Source organism: Chinchilla lanigera, unplaced genomic scaffold (genome assembly GCF_000276665.1).
Source record: "Chinchilla lanigera isolate Chin_1 unplaced genomic scaffold, ChiLan1.0 scaffold00014, whole genome shotgun sequence".
Lineage (NCBI taxonomy): Eukaryota > Metazoa > Chordata > Mammalia > Rodentia > Chinchillidae > Chinchilla > Chinchilla lanigera.
The window spans coordinates 14,088,987-14,104,488 of NW_004955415.1; the positions used below are offsets into that span (position 1 = coordinate 14,088,987).

A 15,502-nucleotide genomic window follows, 5' to 3' on the forward strand; every position below is an offset into this window, starting at 1 on the left:
CCTTGCGCTTGCCAGGCAGACGCTTTGCCGCTGAGCTAAATCCCCAGCCCCCAAATTTATTTATTTTTAAAAGGACTAGTGGCCAGGTGTGGTGGCGCACACCTATAATCCCAGCACTCAAGAGGCTGAGGCAGGAGGATTGTTGTGAGTTTGAGGCAAGCCTGGGCTACAAAGTGAGCTCAAGTCCAGCCTGAACTGCATAGTGAGATTCTGTCTCAAAAAGACAAAAAAAAAAAAGGACTAGTGATATAGCTCAGTGGCAGAGTGTTTGTCTGGTTTGTGCAAGGCCCTGGGTTCAATTCCCAGAATAACCAAAACAAAAAAGATATTTTAGAAAACTGTCACTTTGGACTAGGGACTTGGCCAAGTGGTAGAGCAACTGTGTAGCATGTCATGGCCATGTCACCAAGCTGGAGATAGTGACACACACCTGTACTCTAGGAGGATCACAACTTTGAGTCCAGCCCGGGCAACTTTGTGATTTAATGAGACTATGTCTCAAAAATAAAACAGGGCTGGAGATGAGATGTAGCTCAGTGCAAAGGCCCTGAGTTCAATCCCCAATACCACCAATTTAAAAAAAAAACCCATCATCGAGGTTTGTGTTTGCTGAGGACCTCCCAGGGCAAGGCACTAAGGAGGTACAAGGGACACCATGATAAACAAAGCACACCTCCCATCCGCAGGCTCACAGCCTGACTTGTGAGAGAAGGCATGCGAAAAGATCAACAAATCCCAACAAGGGGAGGTGTTAGGGTGAAGCCAATGGGAGTCACTCCTGCCTCATATTCGCTCAGTTCCCCTCAGCCTGGACCCCCCATAACTGCATCACTCAACTTCTGTCTGCTCATCTTCCCTATACTGTCTGAGGCACTAAGGCTCCCTTAAAGTAACTGTCACTACCACTCCCAAGTGCCTTCCACACGGGACCCTGTGCCGTATTCCACGTGACGCCCTCATACCCTCAACAGACTTCAGTTCCTGTGGTGCAGCGGAGGCTCCGCCACAAGGGCTCCGCGTGCATCCTCCCCCGCCTCCCTCACAGACAGCGTGTGACTTGAGAGAAGGCGGGCCTCTGTGCTTCCATGAATCCCCACAGCAAATGAGCTGGGGGAGAAGTGACACTGTGACACCTCCCCAGCTGCAGAGCGCATGTGACTTGTTTGAAATGCCAAACCATATGTGCAAACAGCGAGCCAGTTGGGCCAGGGAGCAAGCAAGCACAAGGCCAGCTGGCCTCTACCTACAAAATAGGGAACAGACACTGGGCTCTTGGTGACAGCTCAGAGCAGGACTATAAGGCCAGCCCAGATAGCCTCCAAGGATTTAGCCTGAGGTGTGCTGTGCCCAAAGTGTGTTTGAAAAACATGAACAAACAGAGAAACCCAGCCATGGCCAGAAAGCAGAGGACCAGCTGGGCATGGTGGCGCACACCTATAATCCCAGCACTCAGGAGGCTGAGGCAGGAGGATAAACACCAGTACAAGGTCAGCTGGCCTCCATAGTAAGTTCAAGGCTGGCCTGAATTACATCACAGGACCCTGTCTCAAAAAAACAGAACATAAACAAAAAAAGCAAGCAGAGAACCAGCAAGATCAAGCTCCCCCTACATCTCACAGGAACTATGCAGCATAAAGAAATCTTCCTCCAGTTTTAGAAACCTAAATCGAATGGGCCTGTTCCCTTGGAGTGAGGAGAGGAAGGTGGGGAACTGAACTTCAGAAGTCCTCTTCCTTCATGAAGACAGCAGTGCTAGCAGTCAGCCAGCATGGGCTGGAAATCCCCCCAAAAACAATCTCCAAGGGGTCACCAATAGGAAGGCCTGGGGACTTGGTCTCTGCAGAAGAGGGCAACTTTAAAACCACACCTAGAAAGGCTTCTTGGATGAGGCACTTCAGGACCATGCTGCTCCCCACTGGGCAGGGGGGACAGCAAGCTCCAAACAGCAGCAGGACAATGAGAAGCATCTGCCTAGGGAGCAGCCCCCTGCAGCCGGAGGGAACCAGAGCCCTGGCACTTGCCAGCATTTCTCCCTCTTAGGGAACTGCAGGCCCCAGGCTGCTGGGAGGTATCTATACCCTGCTTTCAGAAGGGGTAGGAGAGGATTACGCAAGCCCTTGTTCCCTGGCAGCCCCTGGTGCCACCCCCACCGTCAGCCCCCGCTCCCTCTGCACTCCTTCCCTCAGCCGCCTCTGCGCTGCACTTGAAAACCTCTCCCCTCACCACAGATTTCGTGGGAGAGGAGAAGTTGCTTAGCAGCAAAGCAGATCAGGATGGGCTTATGCAACCACAGAAGTATCAGAGTGGCCTATGCAGTGACTATGGCCAAAAGAGACACTGCCTGCCACACCATCTCGGTCCCTTGGAAGACCCAAGTTTTCAGTCAAGAACACATGGTAGGGGACACTTGTTTCAATTCAGTGGAGCCTCACTGTGACAGAACTGACAGAAAACACATGTGGAGAGACTCAAAAATAGTGACTCACTGAGCGTGGGGTCTGAAGAGCAAAGGAACTGTCAAAGCCTACGTGTGAGGAAGTGATCACCTCCCACACAGATCCAGGTCCTTCTCCACCTTTCAGGTCCAAGGAGCAGGGGCTCCCTGGGCCAGCACCTGGCCCACCAACCCTGAGAACACATGTGCACCTCCCAACACACACAGCACAAACTGACACTGTGCTCTTGTGAGCCTCTTACCTTAATGTAGTTGATGAATTCTGTCAGGAAGTTGTGGGACTAGAGGGACAGAGAAATCAGGGTGAGCATCTCCCTGGCCTGCCTGGCACAGGCCACAAGAGTTAATGCCTGGGATCACTGTGTCACCTGCCTGTGTGCCAAAAAAAAACACCTGCCCACATAAGCAGCAGAGCCTGCCAGGGTGAGGGGTGTAGAGTGAGGGGCGAGGGTTTTGAGAGCAAGGCTCTAGCTGCCAGGCCCTGCCAGTACCAATGTCTGCACACCTCCCAGTGTCTAGCCAGGAGTGTCTGCGATGGGGCAGACTTGGGCCTGACACAGGTTGCCCTGTTTCACCAGCTTCCCAGGAACAATGGCACACCTGCTCTTCAGTCATGGTCTCGCCCACACCTTCCTCCTCCACCACAAAAGCCTCCTTCAGTTTTAGGTACTCCTCATGCTCCCGCCGGGCCTGCTCCTCCCGGGCCTTTCTCTCCTCTTCCTCCTGTGGACACAAAGAAGCAAGAGTCAGGTATACAAGGTACTTGCCCAGACTACCCACCCATCCATGCCTATCCAAGCCCTTGTCTCCCTGCTCTTAAGGACACAGCTCCTTCAAGAAAACTCCCCCATCCCCTGGCTCCCAAGCTAAACAAGCAGAGGCAACCCCCATTATCTCCATTACCACCCAGACAAGTGCAGCCCAGCCTTTTCCCCTTGCCCTCCTTCCTCAGGACACCTGCTTGGTAAAAAATGTCTTGAAAGCCCTGCAACAACCCCACCCTCTCTGTACCCAATCACGTCCACACTTCATGAGCAAACACCAGACTCCATTTCCTACCCACCCATGCACCCAGCCAGCCCACTCCAATCTGGCTTCTGTGTACCCACCTCAACCAAAACATCTGCTCTGGTCTAACCCATGCTCACCAGCTCACAAACCCAAGGCCTGTGAGGGCTCACATCACTGTCCTCATAGTGATAAGCAGAGCCAACTATCCCCTTTCCTCCCTTGGCTTCCATATCCCCCCTTTTTCTACATTCCTCCTTCCCCACCCCCTCCAACACTCAGATGTGCTCCTGCTCCCTCCTCCATACCCCCTTTGAGCCACCCTACCTAGCCCACAACATCAACAATTTCCCCACATCAACTGTCACAGTTGTGTTCCCACCCAAGTACCTCCTCCCAAACATAACTGCACATGTGACCCATCAGCCAGGCCATCTCACAGGCACCAGATAGAACCTGTGATCCACTCCCCACGTCCAGCCCTCCTACTGGATCCCTAGACCAGAGAATCACACAGCCACATGACCAGCTGCCCTGGTTAGAAACAAGGTTCTCCCCACCATGCTGCTCTCATGTCACAGAACGCAGTGCACCACAACCTAGTGCAAGAGCTCCCTCCTCACAACACGTATTCACGGGCATTCGGAAAAATGCTTTAAAATATGAAGCTAAAGCTAAAGCATGCAGTATACAAGATGAGCTTGGAGTAACCTGTAGTGATGGAATGCAAGAAAGTACTAAAAAAAAAACCAAAATAATAAAGCCATGTGAAAGGTACACAGGAGCCAGAGTGGTGGTGCGTGGCTATAACACCAACTACTTAGAAAGCCAAAGCAGAAGGATCCCAAATTTCAAACCAGGCTAGTCAACTTAGCAAGACTATGCCTTAAAATAAAATTTAAAAAGGGCTGGTGATAAATGGGCATAGTGGTAGACACCTGTAATCCCAGCACTCTGGGAGGCTGAGGCAAAGGGATTGAGAATTCAAGCCTATTCCAGGCAATTTAGCAACTTGGTGAGACACTGTCTCAAAATAAACAATAAGGAAGGGGTGGGGCAGTAGCTTAGTGGTAGAATGCATGTCTAGCATGCAAAGCCTGGGTTCAATCCCCAGCATTGTTTAAAAAAATAGAATATAGGCGGCAAGTGAAAGCACTTCCAATGGTCAAACATCATTTTATTAACATGGTACTGAATTAAACACAAAGTGCAGGGGCTAGAGATTTAGCTCAGTGGTGCAGCACCTGCCTGGCAAGCACAAGGTCCTGAGTTCAATGCCTGGTACCAGGAAAAAAAAAAAAAAAGAAAAAAAAAAACAAGTAAAAACCAAAGACAAGCCAGGCATGGTGGTGAACATGGGTAATAATACCAGCACTTGGGAGGCTGAGGCAGAAGAATCTTTACAAGTTTTTTGTTGTTGTTTGTTTTCTGGTACGGAGAATCAAATTCATGACCTTGCACTTGCCAGGCAGGCACTGTGCCGCCGAGCTAAATCCCCAGCCCCCTCATTACAAGTTTGAGATCAGCCTGGGCTACAAAGTGGGCTCAAGGCCAGCCTGAACTGCATAGCGAGACTCTGTTTCAAAATAGACCAAAAAAAAAAAGGACAAAAACAAAATCAAATCCATAACTTCAGTACAGCTCAAATGGTACAAAGCTTGTCTAACATGCACATGGCCCTAAATTCAATCTTTAGCAACACAAACGAACAGCAGCAAAAAACTACAACCCCAGTCTAACCATCAGGCAACTCAAACTAAGGGATGCCTACAAACTATTTATTTGCCCCGTTCTCATCCAACTATTAATAAAAAATACGGAAAGTCTGATTATCACAACCCAGAGAAGCATAAGAAGACATGACAACTAAACGTAACATAGTATCTTGGATGGGACTCTGAAAAGCAAAAAGGATACTGGGGAAAAACTTATAAAATCTAAATAAGAATAGTGAAAACTGAGTACAGGGGAAAAGAACTGAACACTGAAGGTAATGACAGGGCCAACATTCAGAAAGACTAACGCTTCCTACCCCATTCCCACCACTGTGTTCTGGCCTGTTTGCTACAACCCCTACAGACAGGTTTCCTGCCATCCAGGGTACTGAGACAACAGGACCAGTGAAGGCCAGCTGGGTCAGTCTGGGCTGAGAGTCTATGTACCTCACATCTTTATTCCCTTCCTTGGGAACTTGGTTCTCAGAACAAAAGAAGCACCTGGCAAACAAATGGTCGTTAATCACCACTAACTGCAGTGGCTCCCAATGCCTGAGCTATTCCCTATGCCAGGCCCCTCAATGATGGATGATCTCCCCCGCCACATCCCATATGCTTTTGGTTTGATATGGTTTTCTTCAGTGCTAAGGGTCAAACCCAGGGCCTTAGGGATACTACGTAAACACTCTACTACAGTGCTACATCCCAGACCTGGATCCACCATCCCTTACTACGCTGTTTAACAGCCTCAAAGGGGTCAGGATCTGAAACCTCTTTATCTCTCTGGCTCTCTCCTCTCTTCCTTGCTTACTCTGCTTTGGCCACTATGACCACCTCAAATGTTCCAGGCACACTCCACACATCATGTGCACTAGAATCCCCAAATAGGGCTCTGCTTAGCAGCAACAGCTTCCATGGCCACATTTAGAGTTCAGAGACTAAAGAAACCACAGCCTGAGCTTTGGCCCATCTTCCAGAACAAATATGTTAGAGAGCTGCACATGACCAAGACTGACTAGTGGGGGGTCAGAGGTCAGGGTCAGGGTTAGCCTCACCTTCTGTTCCTCCTCTAGGCGGAGCCGCTCCTCCTCCTTCTTCCACTCTGCCTCCCGCTGGGACTCCAGGCGCCTCCGCTCCTCTCGTTCAGCCTCTTCTGCCTGGAGAGAGGCCTTCCTCAGCCCTCATGCCCTACCCAGCTACAGTGTGCCTACCCCCCAGACAAGCCAGGGAAGGCGATGGCTGGGCCAGGACACAGACGAAGGCTGCAGGAGACAGCCAGACAAGCAGCAAATAGGAGCCCAGTATAAAAGGAGCCTAGAAGAGAGAGTTCACCCCAGGGACACAGAAGGTACAGCCCTTTCCTGCATCCCAGAGCAACACCCCATTCCTTCTGCTTGCCTCACGCTGGGCTTTTCGCGCCTGTTTCTCTTCTAGTTTTCGTAGTTTCTTGGCTCCAATTTTCCCTGTCGGGTGAGTTTCTGCTGGCTTCTCAATGTCTTCTTCTTCCTGAGCTAGATATGGTCAGAGAAAGACATTTCAATTCCTAGCCAGAAAGGATCCACATCACCCTGACACTCACCTTTGAATGTTACTAGCTCAGCCCTACCCTCAAGGGGTGCCTGTCATACTCACATGTGCCTGTACATACATATGTGCTGGGAATGGGGGTTATGGGCAGGCGGGTTATGAGACTTAAGACACTGCAGAGTTACAGGAGGGCAATGCCAATAACTGAATGCCTAAGGATCACAGGTGGGGCTGTCAGGACTTGCAGAGGTCCCTGGTTTTTGTCTCTATGTCAAACCTTTAGGGAAGGATGACTTGATGAGAATATTTATCCCAGTCTCAAAACTGAAGTCCTCCTTACTCTACTCAGGAACTGCTGAAAGTTCTAGGCTCAGCCTATGACTAAGATTATCCTGTCCCATGAGTGCCAGGCTAAAAAGACAGTTCCAACCCCAGGACTACTCCAGGGCCAGCTGAAACTTAAAAATCTGCTGATACCTGAGCAGATGTGGCATATGACTCTAGAGCTAGGATAGGAAGGATGGTACCACAAATGACCTCTTTTTGAGTCCAAGGGGCTAACCCCAGAGGTTAAAGGAGAAAATCCCTGATGTCCCCTGGGAAAGGCCCTGAGGTCCCTCTTCAGGTTCAAGACAGCTACTAAGTACTAGAGAAGAGACACTGTTTCTCATAAACCTAAGGGCTCTGTTGGTCTCCTAGCACCAGGAATATGCAGCTCTCTTGTGCCAACAGAATGACTCTGTCCCCAAACCCTTCTTCTAGAATTATAGTGATTCCATTCCATATTAGGGGTGAGCTGAGACACTCTCCAGGTCAATCTGAAGATCCTTGAACCTCTGCTTGGACACTAAGAGCCAAGATAAAGGAAGAGGGGCTGCCCCAATGGAATGACGATCAGGCCATAGAACTCTTGGCCCCCATGACCAAGTTCATGTCCCAAGTCTCCACCCACTCTACCAAGTGACTCCTAGCTTCTCTCCAGCAAATTTTGGGGCTCATTCACCCTCTCAACCCACCCCTCTTCCCCACCAGGCTAGGCCCCTTTCACCTGGGATGTCAGTTTCCTCCTCATTCTCATCCACTTCTGCCCAAGCCACCCTCTGGGTTCGACGCTGAGCCTGTAGGCGGCTGCCCAGGTCCCTCCGGCGGCGGGGTCTGCCTCCAGCTCTCTGCTCCTCTGCCTCCAGGGGCCTTGACTGGCCCCCTCGGGCTGCTACTCCTGGCGTCTCCTCATTGCGGTGTAGCTCTTGATCAGCTATGAGAAGAGAGGAACACAACAGTTGCCAGGCAGTCCAGCCCACCTGATGGCTAGGGCAGCAGTATCCCAGAAACCTCTCTCTCCTCTGTTCAGTGTTCTTCCAGACCCATGCTGCCCACAGCCCAAAGCCCTAACTTCACAATCTGATTCTCAAGGCCTTTCCAGCCCAAGTCTGAACCTTGGTCCCATGCAGCAAGCTCACCCTTTTCCTCCTGTGTCAAAACTGTTCTCTCCCCATAAGGTACCACCTTTCCAGCTGACCTGTTGGGAGACTTCCACCCTGATGTTTCCAGATCTTACTGACTGACAACGGGAGGACTACATTTATTTCTTGCTTAACACCATTTGCCATGGTTTTGTACAGCACCCCAGACAGACAGCACACTTTTCCTAGGCAGGGGCTGGGCATTCCCTTCCTGCCTCCACCTTACCTAAGCATCTCTCTACCTCACCCTCAGAACATACAGGTGCTCCGAAGTACTTGTGGGCCCAGGGAGGCGGGAGAGACACATACACAAACCCCTATGCTGACAAGAAGTGGAGTAACGGGTGTGTCCTGTGCCCCGGCCAATCACACGGCCTTCTGGTGCAGAACAGGGTGGAGCGGAGACACAAAGCTTCTGAGAGTTTTGCCTCACGCTCCCACTAGTTCAAAGTGGGCAAAGAATACTCAGACGCCCCTGCCCTGGCACTCAGTCTAGAGCCAACCTGGGAGGGAAACCCTGCCGCCTCTCCCATGGGCGAAGTGGGGGACGGCCCAGATAGTGACCGACCGGTGTATGTCCGCCAGGACCTAGCCCCTCTGGGTCTGGAGGGCTAAGAAGTAAAGGACGGCTCAAGGCTCTCGCCTCGTGGCAGAAAAAGGTGTAGAAATGCTGCCACCGAGATTCCAGGTAGGGTCATAGCCAACACTTCGGCACCAGAACCTCAAAGCGCAGACGCAGGCGCATGCGCAGACCGCCGCCTGACGCACTACGGAGAAACTCGCCGGGACAGGCCAGCCGGCGCATGCGCACAAGCCGCGACGCGTCGGCCTCACAAGGTTCGAAAGGCCTGAGAACCGTACCTCACTGGCCCTAGCCTGGCGGCACCTCTTACCTTCTGGCACCCCGCGCCGGCTGCGAGTCAGGAAGAGGATAAGGCCAACGAGCAGAGCCGCCACTGCCACGTACACGACGGGCGCCAACATCCTAAAGACCTCCTGGCTGAACCACACCGTCCGCCCGGCGTTCCGAATCACCCGGGCCCCGCCCACTACCCATAGTTCCTGCCCCTTTCCCAACTCTAGGCTCCGCCCATCACCGGGGTCCCGCGCCCCAAAGGAACCTTAATTTTATATTACAAATTATATGGTTTTAACTGAAAGAAAGAAAGAAAGAAAAAAAACAAATTATATGATTTTTTTTTTAAGGCAATATATCTGGGCGTGGTGGCACATGCCTATAATTCCAGCATTGGCAGGCTGGGGCAAGAGTGTGAGTTCGAAGCTAACCAGGGTTACACAGTGAGTTCAAAACCAGCCTGAACTGTACAGGGAGGGCATGTCTCCATCGATAAATCAATCAATCGGTCGATCAACCAGTAATGCCCATAGCTCAACTCAGTGGCACACGACTGTAATCCCAGTCCTCAGGAGAGTGTTGGAGGAGGATCTCTGGGAGCTGGGGGCCAACCTGGGCTACATAGTGACTTGAAGAGCCTAAGTTATATAGGGAGACACTGTTGGAAAACAACAAGCAAATGGGGAGGGGAGGAGGGATTGAAAGGAGGGGAAAGGAGTGGGGAAAAAACAAAGTTATATCACGTACAGATACAGATTCTCTATGATGAATGTGATCGTTATATATATCTAAAATGTACCAATAAAATACAATTTAAAAAAATTTTTAAAACCCTCTGATATTAAGTGGGAATTATCTCAGGAGATTATATAAAGTGGACAACATTTATGGATATTTTATAATCAATAGGGCTTGGATGTGGCTTAGTAGTAGAGCACTTACATAGCATACATGACGCCCTGGGCTCAATTCCCAGTACCACAAAACTATACTTAAATAAATAAACAAATATCCACTAAAAAATATCATATAATGTTTATAGCGACAAAAACGTGCAAAAAGCACAAAAAGATGCTTGGAATGACACACTTTCAAAATGAGGTTACTCCTAGGGAGGGAGAAGGTTGAGATAAAAGAGCAGAGCTTTAGCTTTATCTATGATATTTGGTTTTTCATAGAAGTGGGATTTGAAACAAGGGCCTTCACACTGAGCTATGTCCCCAAATCTATTTTCATTTTTTTAGATAGGGTCTCTCCAAGCTGCTATATTGCCCAGGCAGGGCTTGAACTAAGATCCTCCTGTCTCAGCCTCCCAGAGTGCTGGGGTTATTGATGTGCTCCACATCGCCCCAGCCTTTCGCCTTTTAAAGAAGTCATGTCCAACGGGGGTGGTGGCATATACCAGCGATCCCACCACTAAGGGAGGTTGAGGCAGCAGGATTATCCCCAGACTGAAGCCCAGCCTGGGCAATTTAGCAATTTAAACTCTGCCTCAAAAATAAAAAATAAAAAGTAGAAATGTAGCTCAGTGCAAAGGCCCTGGGTTCAATCTCCAGAATAGGGAAAAAAAGAGGGAGGAGTGGGAAGGGAAATCCAGAGTGGTAGCACATGCCTGTAATCCTCGCTACTCTGGAGACTGAGGCAGGAGGATTCCAAATTCGAGGGCAGAGTGGGCACTTTAGGGAGACCCTGCCTCAAAAACCAAAAAGGTCCAGGAATACAGCACTCTCTGGGTTCAATCTTCAGTACTGGGGAGAAAAAAATCAAATAAACAAAGAAAACATGATAGATGAAGTCAAAATAGTGAATGTTGGTAATTATTGGAAAGTGAGTGATGGGTATGGAGGGTCTCATTACAGTATTGTTTGTTTTGTTTTGTTTTGCTTGTTTGTTTTTGAGGCAGGGTCTCCATATGTAGTTCAGGTTGACCTTGAACTCACTGTGTAGTCCAGCTGACCTCAAACTCTCACTGATCTCTTGCCTCAGCCTCCCTGAGTGCTGGAATTACAGACATACGTCACCACGCCCAGTTTAAGGTCCTTTTCAGTAATCTTGAAATTTTTGTGTAAATTTCACGTTCTCCATGAGTTTCACCAAAATGTTAAATCTGTACTTAATTGTGCACATAATTTGCACACACACAGAAAGTTGTCTGGAAAGGCAAAGCAACTGTCAGTAGACATAAATGTCTTGCTGCTTTAAATGTATTATTTTTATAGCTTTCATTTGGCATTCTCAGAGTCCTAAATCCCAAACATGTCACTTAAAGTTTGTGGGTGGGTGGGTGTGCTGGCAGGAGTGCAAGTTGGCAGGAAGACCAGTGAGACAGCTGCTGCCCTGGTTCAGGTAAGAACAAAATAGGGATCTATTCATGACAGTAGCAGTGGAGGTGGAGGGAAAGGGACTAAAGCAAGAACTATTACAAGCCTGGCACAGTGATATGGAGGTAATTCCAACACTGGGATGCTGAGGCAGGTGGATCACAAATTTGAACCCAGACTGGGAAACTAAGAAATTTAGTGAGGCTGGGCATGGTGGCACAAGCCTGTAATCCCAGCACTCAGGAGGCTGAGGCAGGAGGATTGTTTCGAGTTCGAGACCAGCCTGGGCTGCAAAGTGAGCTCAAGGTCAGTGTAGCAAGACCCTGTCTCAGAAAAGGAAAAAGAAAAGAAAGAAAGAAAGATAGAAAGAAAGAAAGGAAGGAAGGAAGGAAGGAAGGAAGGAAGGAAGGAAGGAAGGAAGAAAGAAAGAAAGAAAGAAAGAAAGAAAGAAAGAAAGAAAGAAAGAAAGAGAGAAAGAAAAAGAGAAAGAAATTTAGTGAGACTCTGTCACAAAATAACAATTAAATAGAAAAGGGCTGGGGCTGGGTAGGGGGTGGCACATGCTTAATGCTAGCACTTGGGAGACTGAGCCAGGACTATCACTGTGAGTTTGAGGCCAGCCTGAGCTATATAGCAAGTTCAAGGCCAGTCTGAATTATATAACGAGACTTTGTCACAAACAAAGAAAAAAAAAACAAAACAAAACAGGATGGTGCATACCTGTAATCACAGCACTCAGGAAGCCTAGGCCAGCTTGGGCAGTATAGTGAGTTCAAGTTCAGCCTGAACTACATAGTGAGAACCTGTCTCAGAAAACCAAAACCAAAATCAAGCCAGTGTGGTACTGGCACAAAAATAAACATGTAGGGGCTGGGGATTTAGCTCAGCGGCAAAGTGCCTGCCTGGCAAGTGCAAGGTCATGAGTTTAATTCCTGGTACCAGAAAAGCAAAAACAAACAAACAAAAATAAACATGTAGGCCAGTGGAATAGAATCAAATACACAGAAACAAAGCCATGCAAGTATAGCCATCTGATTCTTTTTTCTTAGTTTTCTTTTTTTATTGGTACATTTTAGATATACATAATGATAACATTCATCATAGGGAATTTGTACTGGTGCATGGCATATCTTTTTTTTTCTTTTTTTTTTTTTGTTTTTTGGTTTTTTTCCAGTACCAGGAATTGAACTCATGATCTTGCACTTGCCAGGGAGGCGCTGTGCCACTGAGCTAAATCACCAGCCCCTGCATGGCATATCTTGCTTCTTCTTTTTTCTCCATTCCCCTCCCTTCCCTTCAACCCCTCTTCCCCTCCTTATTTACAAAAGCTTTGTTTCCATTTTTTCCCTTTTTTCTTGTCCCTTCCTTTCCCCCTCCCACCTCCCTTGTTCCTTCTCTGATTTGAGCATTTTCTTCCCCTTTCCCAATATACATTTTAGTCCTTTACACTTTCAGTTTCTCACACCAGAGAAACAATGTGGTATTTAAACATATATGTCTGATTTATTTCACTTAAAAGTATGGTCTCAAGTTACATCCATTTAGGTAGAAATGTCTCAAGCTTATCCTTCATTATGGCAGAGTAGTACTCCATCGTATTAAAAAAAACACAAACACATTTTCTTTATCCATTCATTGGTTGATGGGCATTTGGGCTGTTTCCAAGATTTACCTATTACAAACTGTGCTGCTATAAACATGGGTGTACCTATATCACTGTGGTATGATGCTTTTAATTCTTTCAGGAAGATTCCAGGAAGTGGAATAGCTGGGTCAAATGAAACCCCTATTTTTAGTGTTTTTTAGGAATTTCCACACTGATTTCCAAATGGTTGCACAAGTCAGGGTTCCTTCTTCCCCACAGCTCTGCCAGCATCTATTATTGGTTGATTTTTTTATATTAACCATTCTTTGTGGAGTGAGATGGAATTTTAGCATTGCTTTAATTTGTATCTCTCAAATTACTGGTGACACTGAAGCTTTTTTTTTTTTTTTTTTTTTTGGTCTTTTTGACACAGGATTTCGCTATGCACTTCAGGCTGGTCTTGAACTCACTTTGTAGCTGAGGCTAGCCTTGAACTCACAGCAATACTCCTGCCTCAGCATCCAAAGTGCTGGGATTAACATGCCCAGCTTTTGAATATTTTTTATATATTTATTTGCCATCTCTATTTCTTCATCTGAGAAGTGTTTATTCATTTCAGGTTGCTGTCTTTAAATGGGGGGGGGTCTGATTTTTTTTAAGTTCTTTATATATTCTAGATAGTAATCCTTTGTCTGAGGAACAGCTGACAAAAAATTTTTCCCACATCGTGGGTTGTCTCTTGTGCAAAAGCTTTCTAATAAGATGGGAGCCCAGTTGTTGATTCTTTTTGATAGTTCTGTGCAACTGGGGTTTTTCATAAAGTCTTTGCCTATACCAATGTCTTCAAGAGTTCTACTTATTCTATCTTCCAGTAGATTTAGCATGTTTATTTTAATATTTAGATCTTTGATCCATTTCATTTTAGTTTAGTGCATGATAATAGACATGGGTCAAGTTTTAATCTTTGGCATGTGGAAAGCCAGTTTTTCTAGCACCATTTATTAAAGAGGCTATCTTTCCTTTAGTGAAGATACTTGGCTCCTTTGTCAAAGATAAGGTAGCTGAGTGTGTCTGGAATTGTTTCTACATCTTCTAATGTATCCCATTGATCCTCAGGTCTTTTTATTTGCCAGTACCATGCTGTTTTTTATCACAGGAGCTTTATAGTATAATTTCTTTCTTTCTTTTTTTTTTTTTTTTTGTCTTTTTGAGGCAGGGTCTCACTATGCAATTCAGGCTGGCCTTGAACTCACAGCAATCCTCCTGCCTGAGCCACCCAAGTGCTGGGATTACAGGTGTATGCCAACACACTTGGCTGTAGTATAATTTCAAATCGGGTTGTGATGCACTCTGCCTTGCTTTTGTTGCCCAGAATTGTTTTTGCTATTCTATGTCTCTTCTGGTTCTAAATGAATTCTAGGATTGTTTTCTCTAATTTTGTGAGATACACTGTTGGCATTTTGATCAGGATTGCATTAAATTTTTAATTTTGGAAATATGGCTTTTTTCACTATATTGATTCTTCCTACCCAAGAACAAGGGATATCTTTCCATTTTCTGATATCCTCTTTAATTTCCTTTTTTAGAGTATTGTAGGTTTTTTGGGTGTTTGTTTTTGGTTTTGTTTTGAGACAAGGTCTCACAATGTAGTGCAGGCTGGTCTTGAACTCACTTATGTAGCCCAGGCTGGCCTTGAACTCATGGCTATCCTCCTGCCTCAGTCTCTCCCAACTGCTGGGATTACAGGTATGCACCACCATGCCTGGCTGGACTATTATAGTATTCAATGCAAAGGTCTCTTACTACCTTCATTAGGTTTATTTCCAGGTAATTCATTTTGGGGGATGCTATAGTGAAAGATATTTTTCCCCTAATTTCTCTCAGAGCTTGTTTTTTGTGTATAGAATACTACTGATTTTTGACTGTTGACTTTGTATCCAGCTTTGCTAACCAGAAACTGGTTATTAAACCTAGAAGTCTTTTGGTGTCTTCTATGTAGACTATCATGTCATTTGCAAATAATAATTTAACTTCTTCCTTTCCTATCTTTATTCCTTTTATTTTTTTCTCTTGTCTAATTGCTCCGGCTAGTGTTTCCAGAACTATATTGAATAAGAGTGGTGATAGTGGACATCCTTGTCTTGTTTCTGTTTTGTTTTGTTTTTTGTTTTTTTTTCCCCCGGTACCAGGAATCATTGTTTCTGATTTTAAAGTAAAAGCTTTCACTTTCTGTCCATTTAGCATCACGTTGGCTGTTGCTTTGTCATAGATGTCTTTTATCAGACTGAGATAAAGACCATCTATTCCAATTTTCTGTAGAGTATTTATCATGAATGGGTGCTGGACTGTGTCAAATGCTTTTTCTACATCTATTGAGATGATCATATGTTTTTTGTTCTTGACTCTGTTGATATTGTGTATTACATTTATTGATTTGCATATGTTGAACCATCCTTGGACCCCTGGGATGAATCCTACTTGGTCATGGTGTAAAATCTTCTTGAAGGTTTGCTGCACTCTGTTCTCCATTTTCTTTTTCTTTCTTTTTTTTTTTTTTTTTTTTTTTTTTTTT

At 46.5% G+C, this 15,502-nt stretch overlaps 1 protein-coding gene across 1 annotated transcript in view; it reads right to left on the reverse strand.

Annotated features, from left to right (window-relative positions):
* Ddrgk1 (DDRGK domain containing 1) overlaps positions 1-9,234 on the reverse strand; it is a 12,817-nt gene extending 3,583 nt beyond the window's left edge. The window contains exons 1-6 of the mRNA XM_005380785.2: positions 9,062-9,234; positions 7,754-7,960; positions 6,577-6,689; positions 6,234-6,335; positions 3,056-3,178; positions 2,698-2,736 (exon numbers count right to left, since the gene is read on the reverse strand). Of these exons, the coding sequence (XP_005380842.1) occupies positions 2,698-2,736; positions 3,056-3,178; positions 6,234-6,335; positions 6,577-6,689; positions 7,754-7,960; positions 9,062-9,152 (675 nt within the window). The 5' untranslated portion in view covers positions 9,153-9,234. The remainder of the gene's footprint in view (positions 1-2,697; positions 2,737-3,055; positions 3,179-6,233; positions 6,336-6,576; positions 6,690-7,753; positions 7,961-9,061) is intronic.
* Between the last annotated feature and the right edge of the window lie 6,268 nt (positions 9,235-15,502).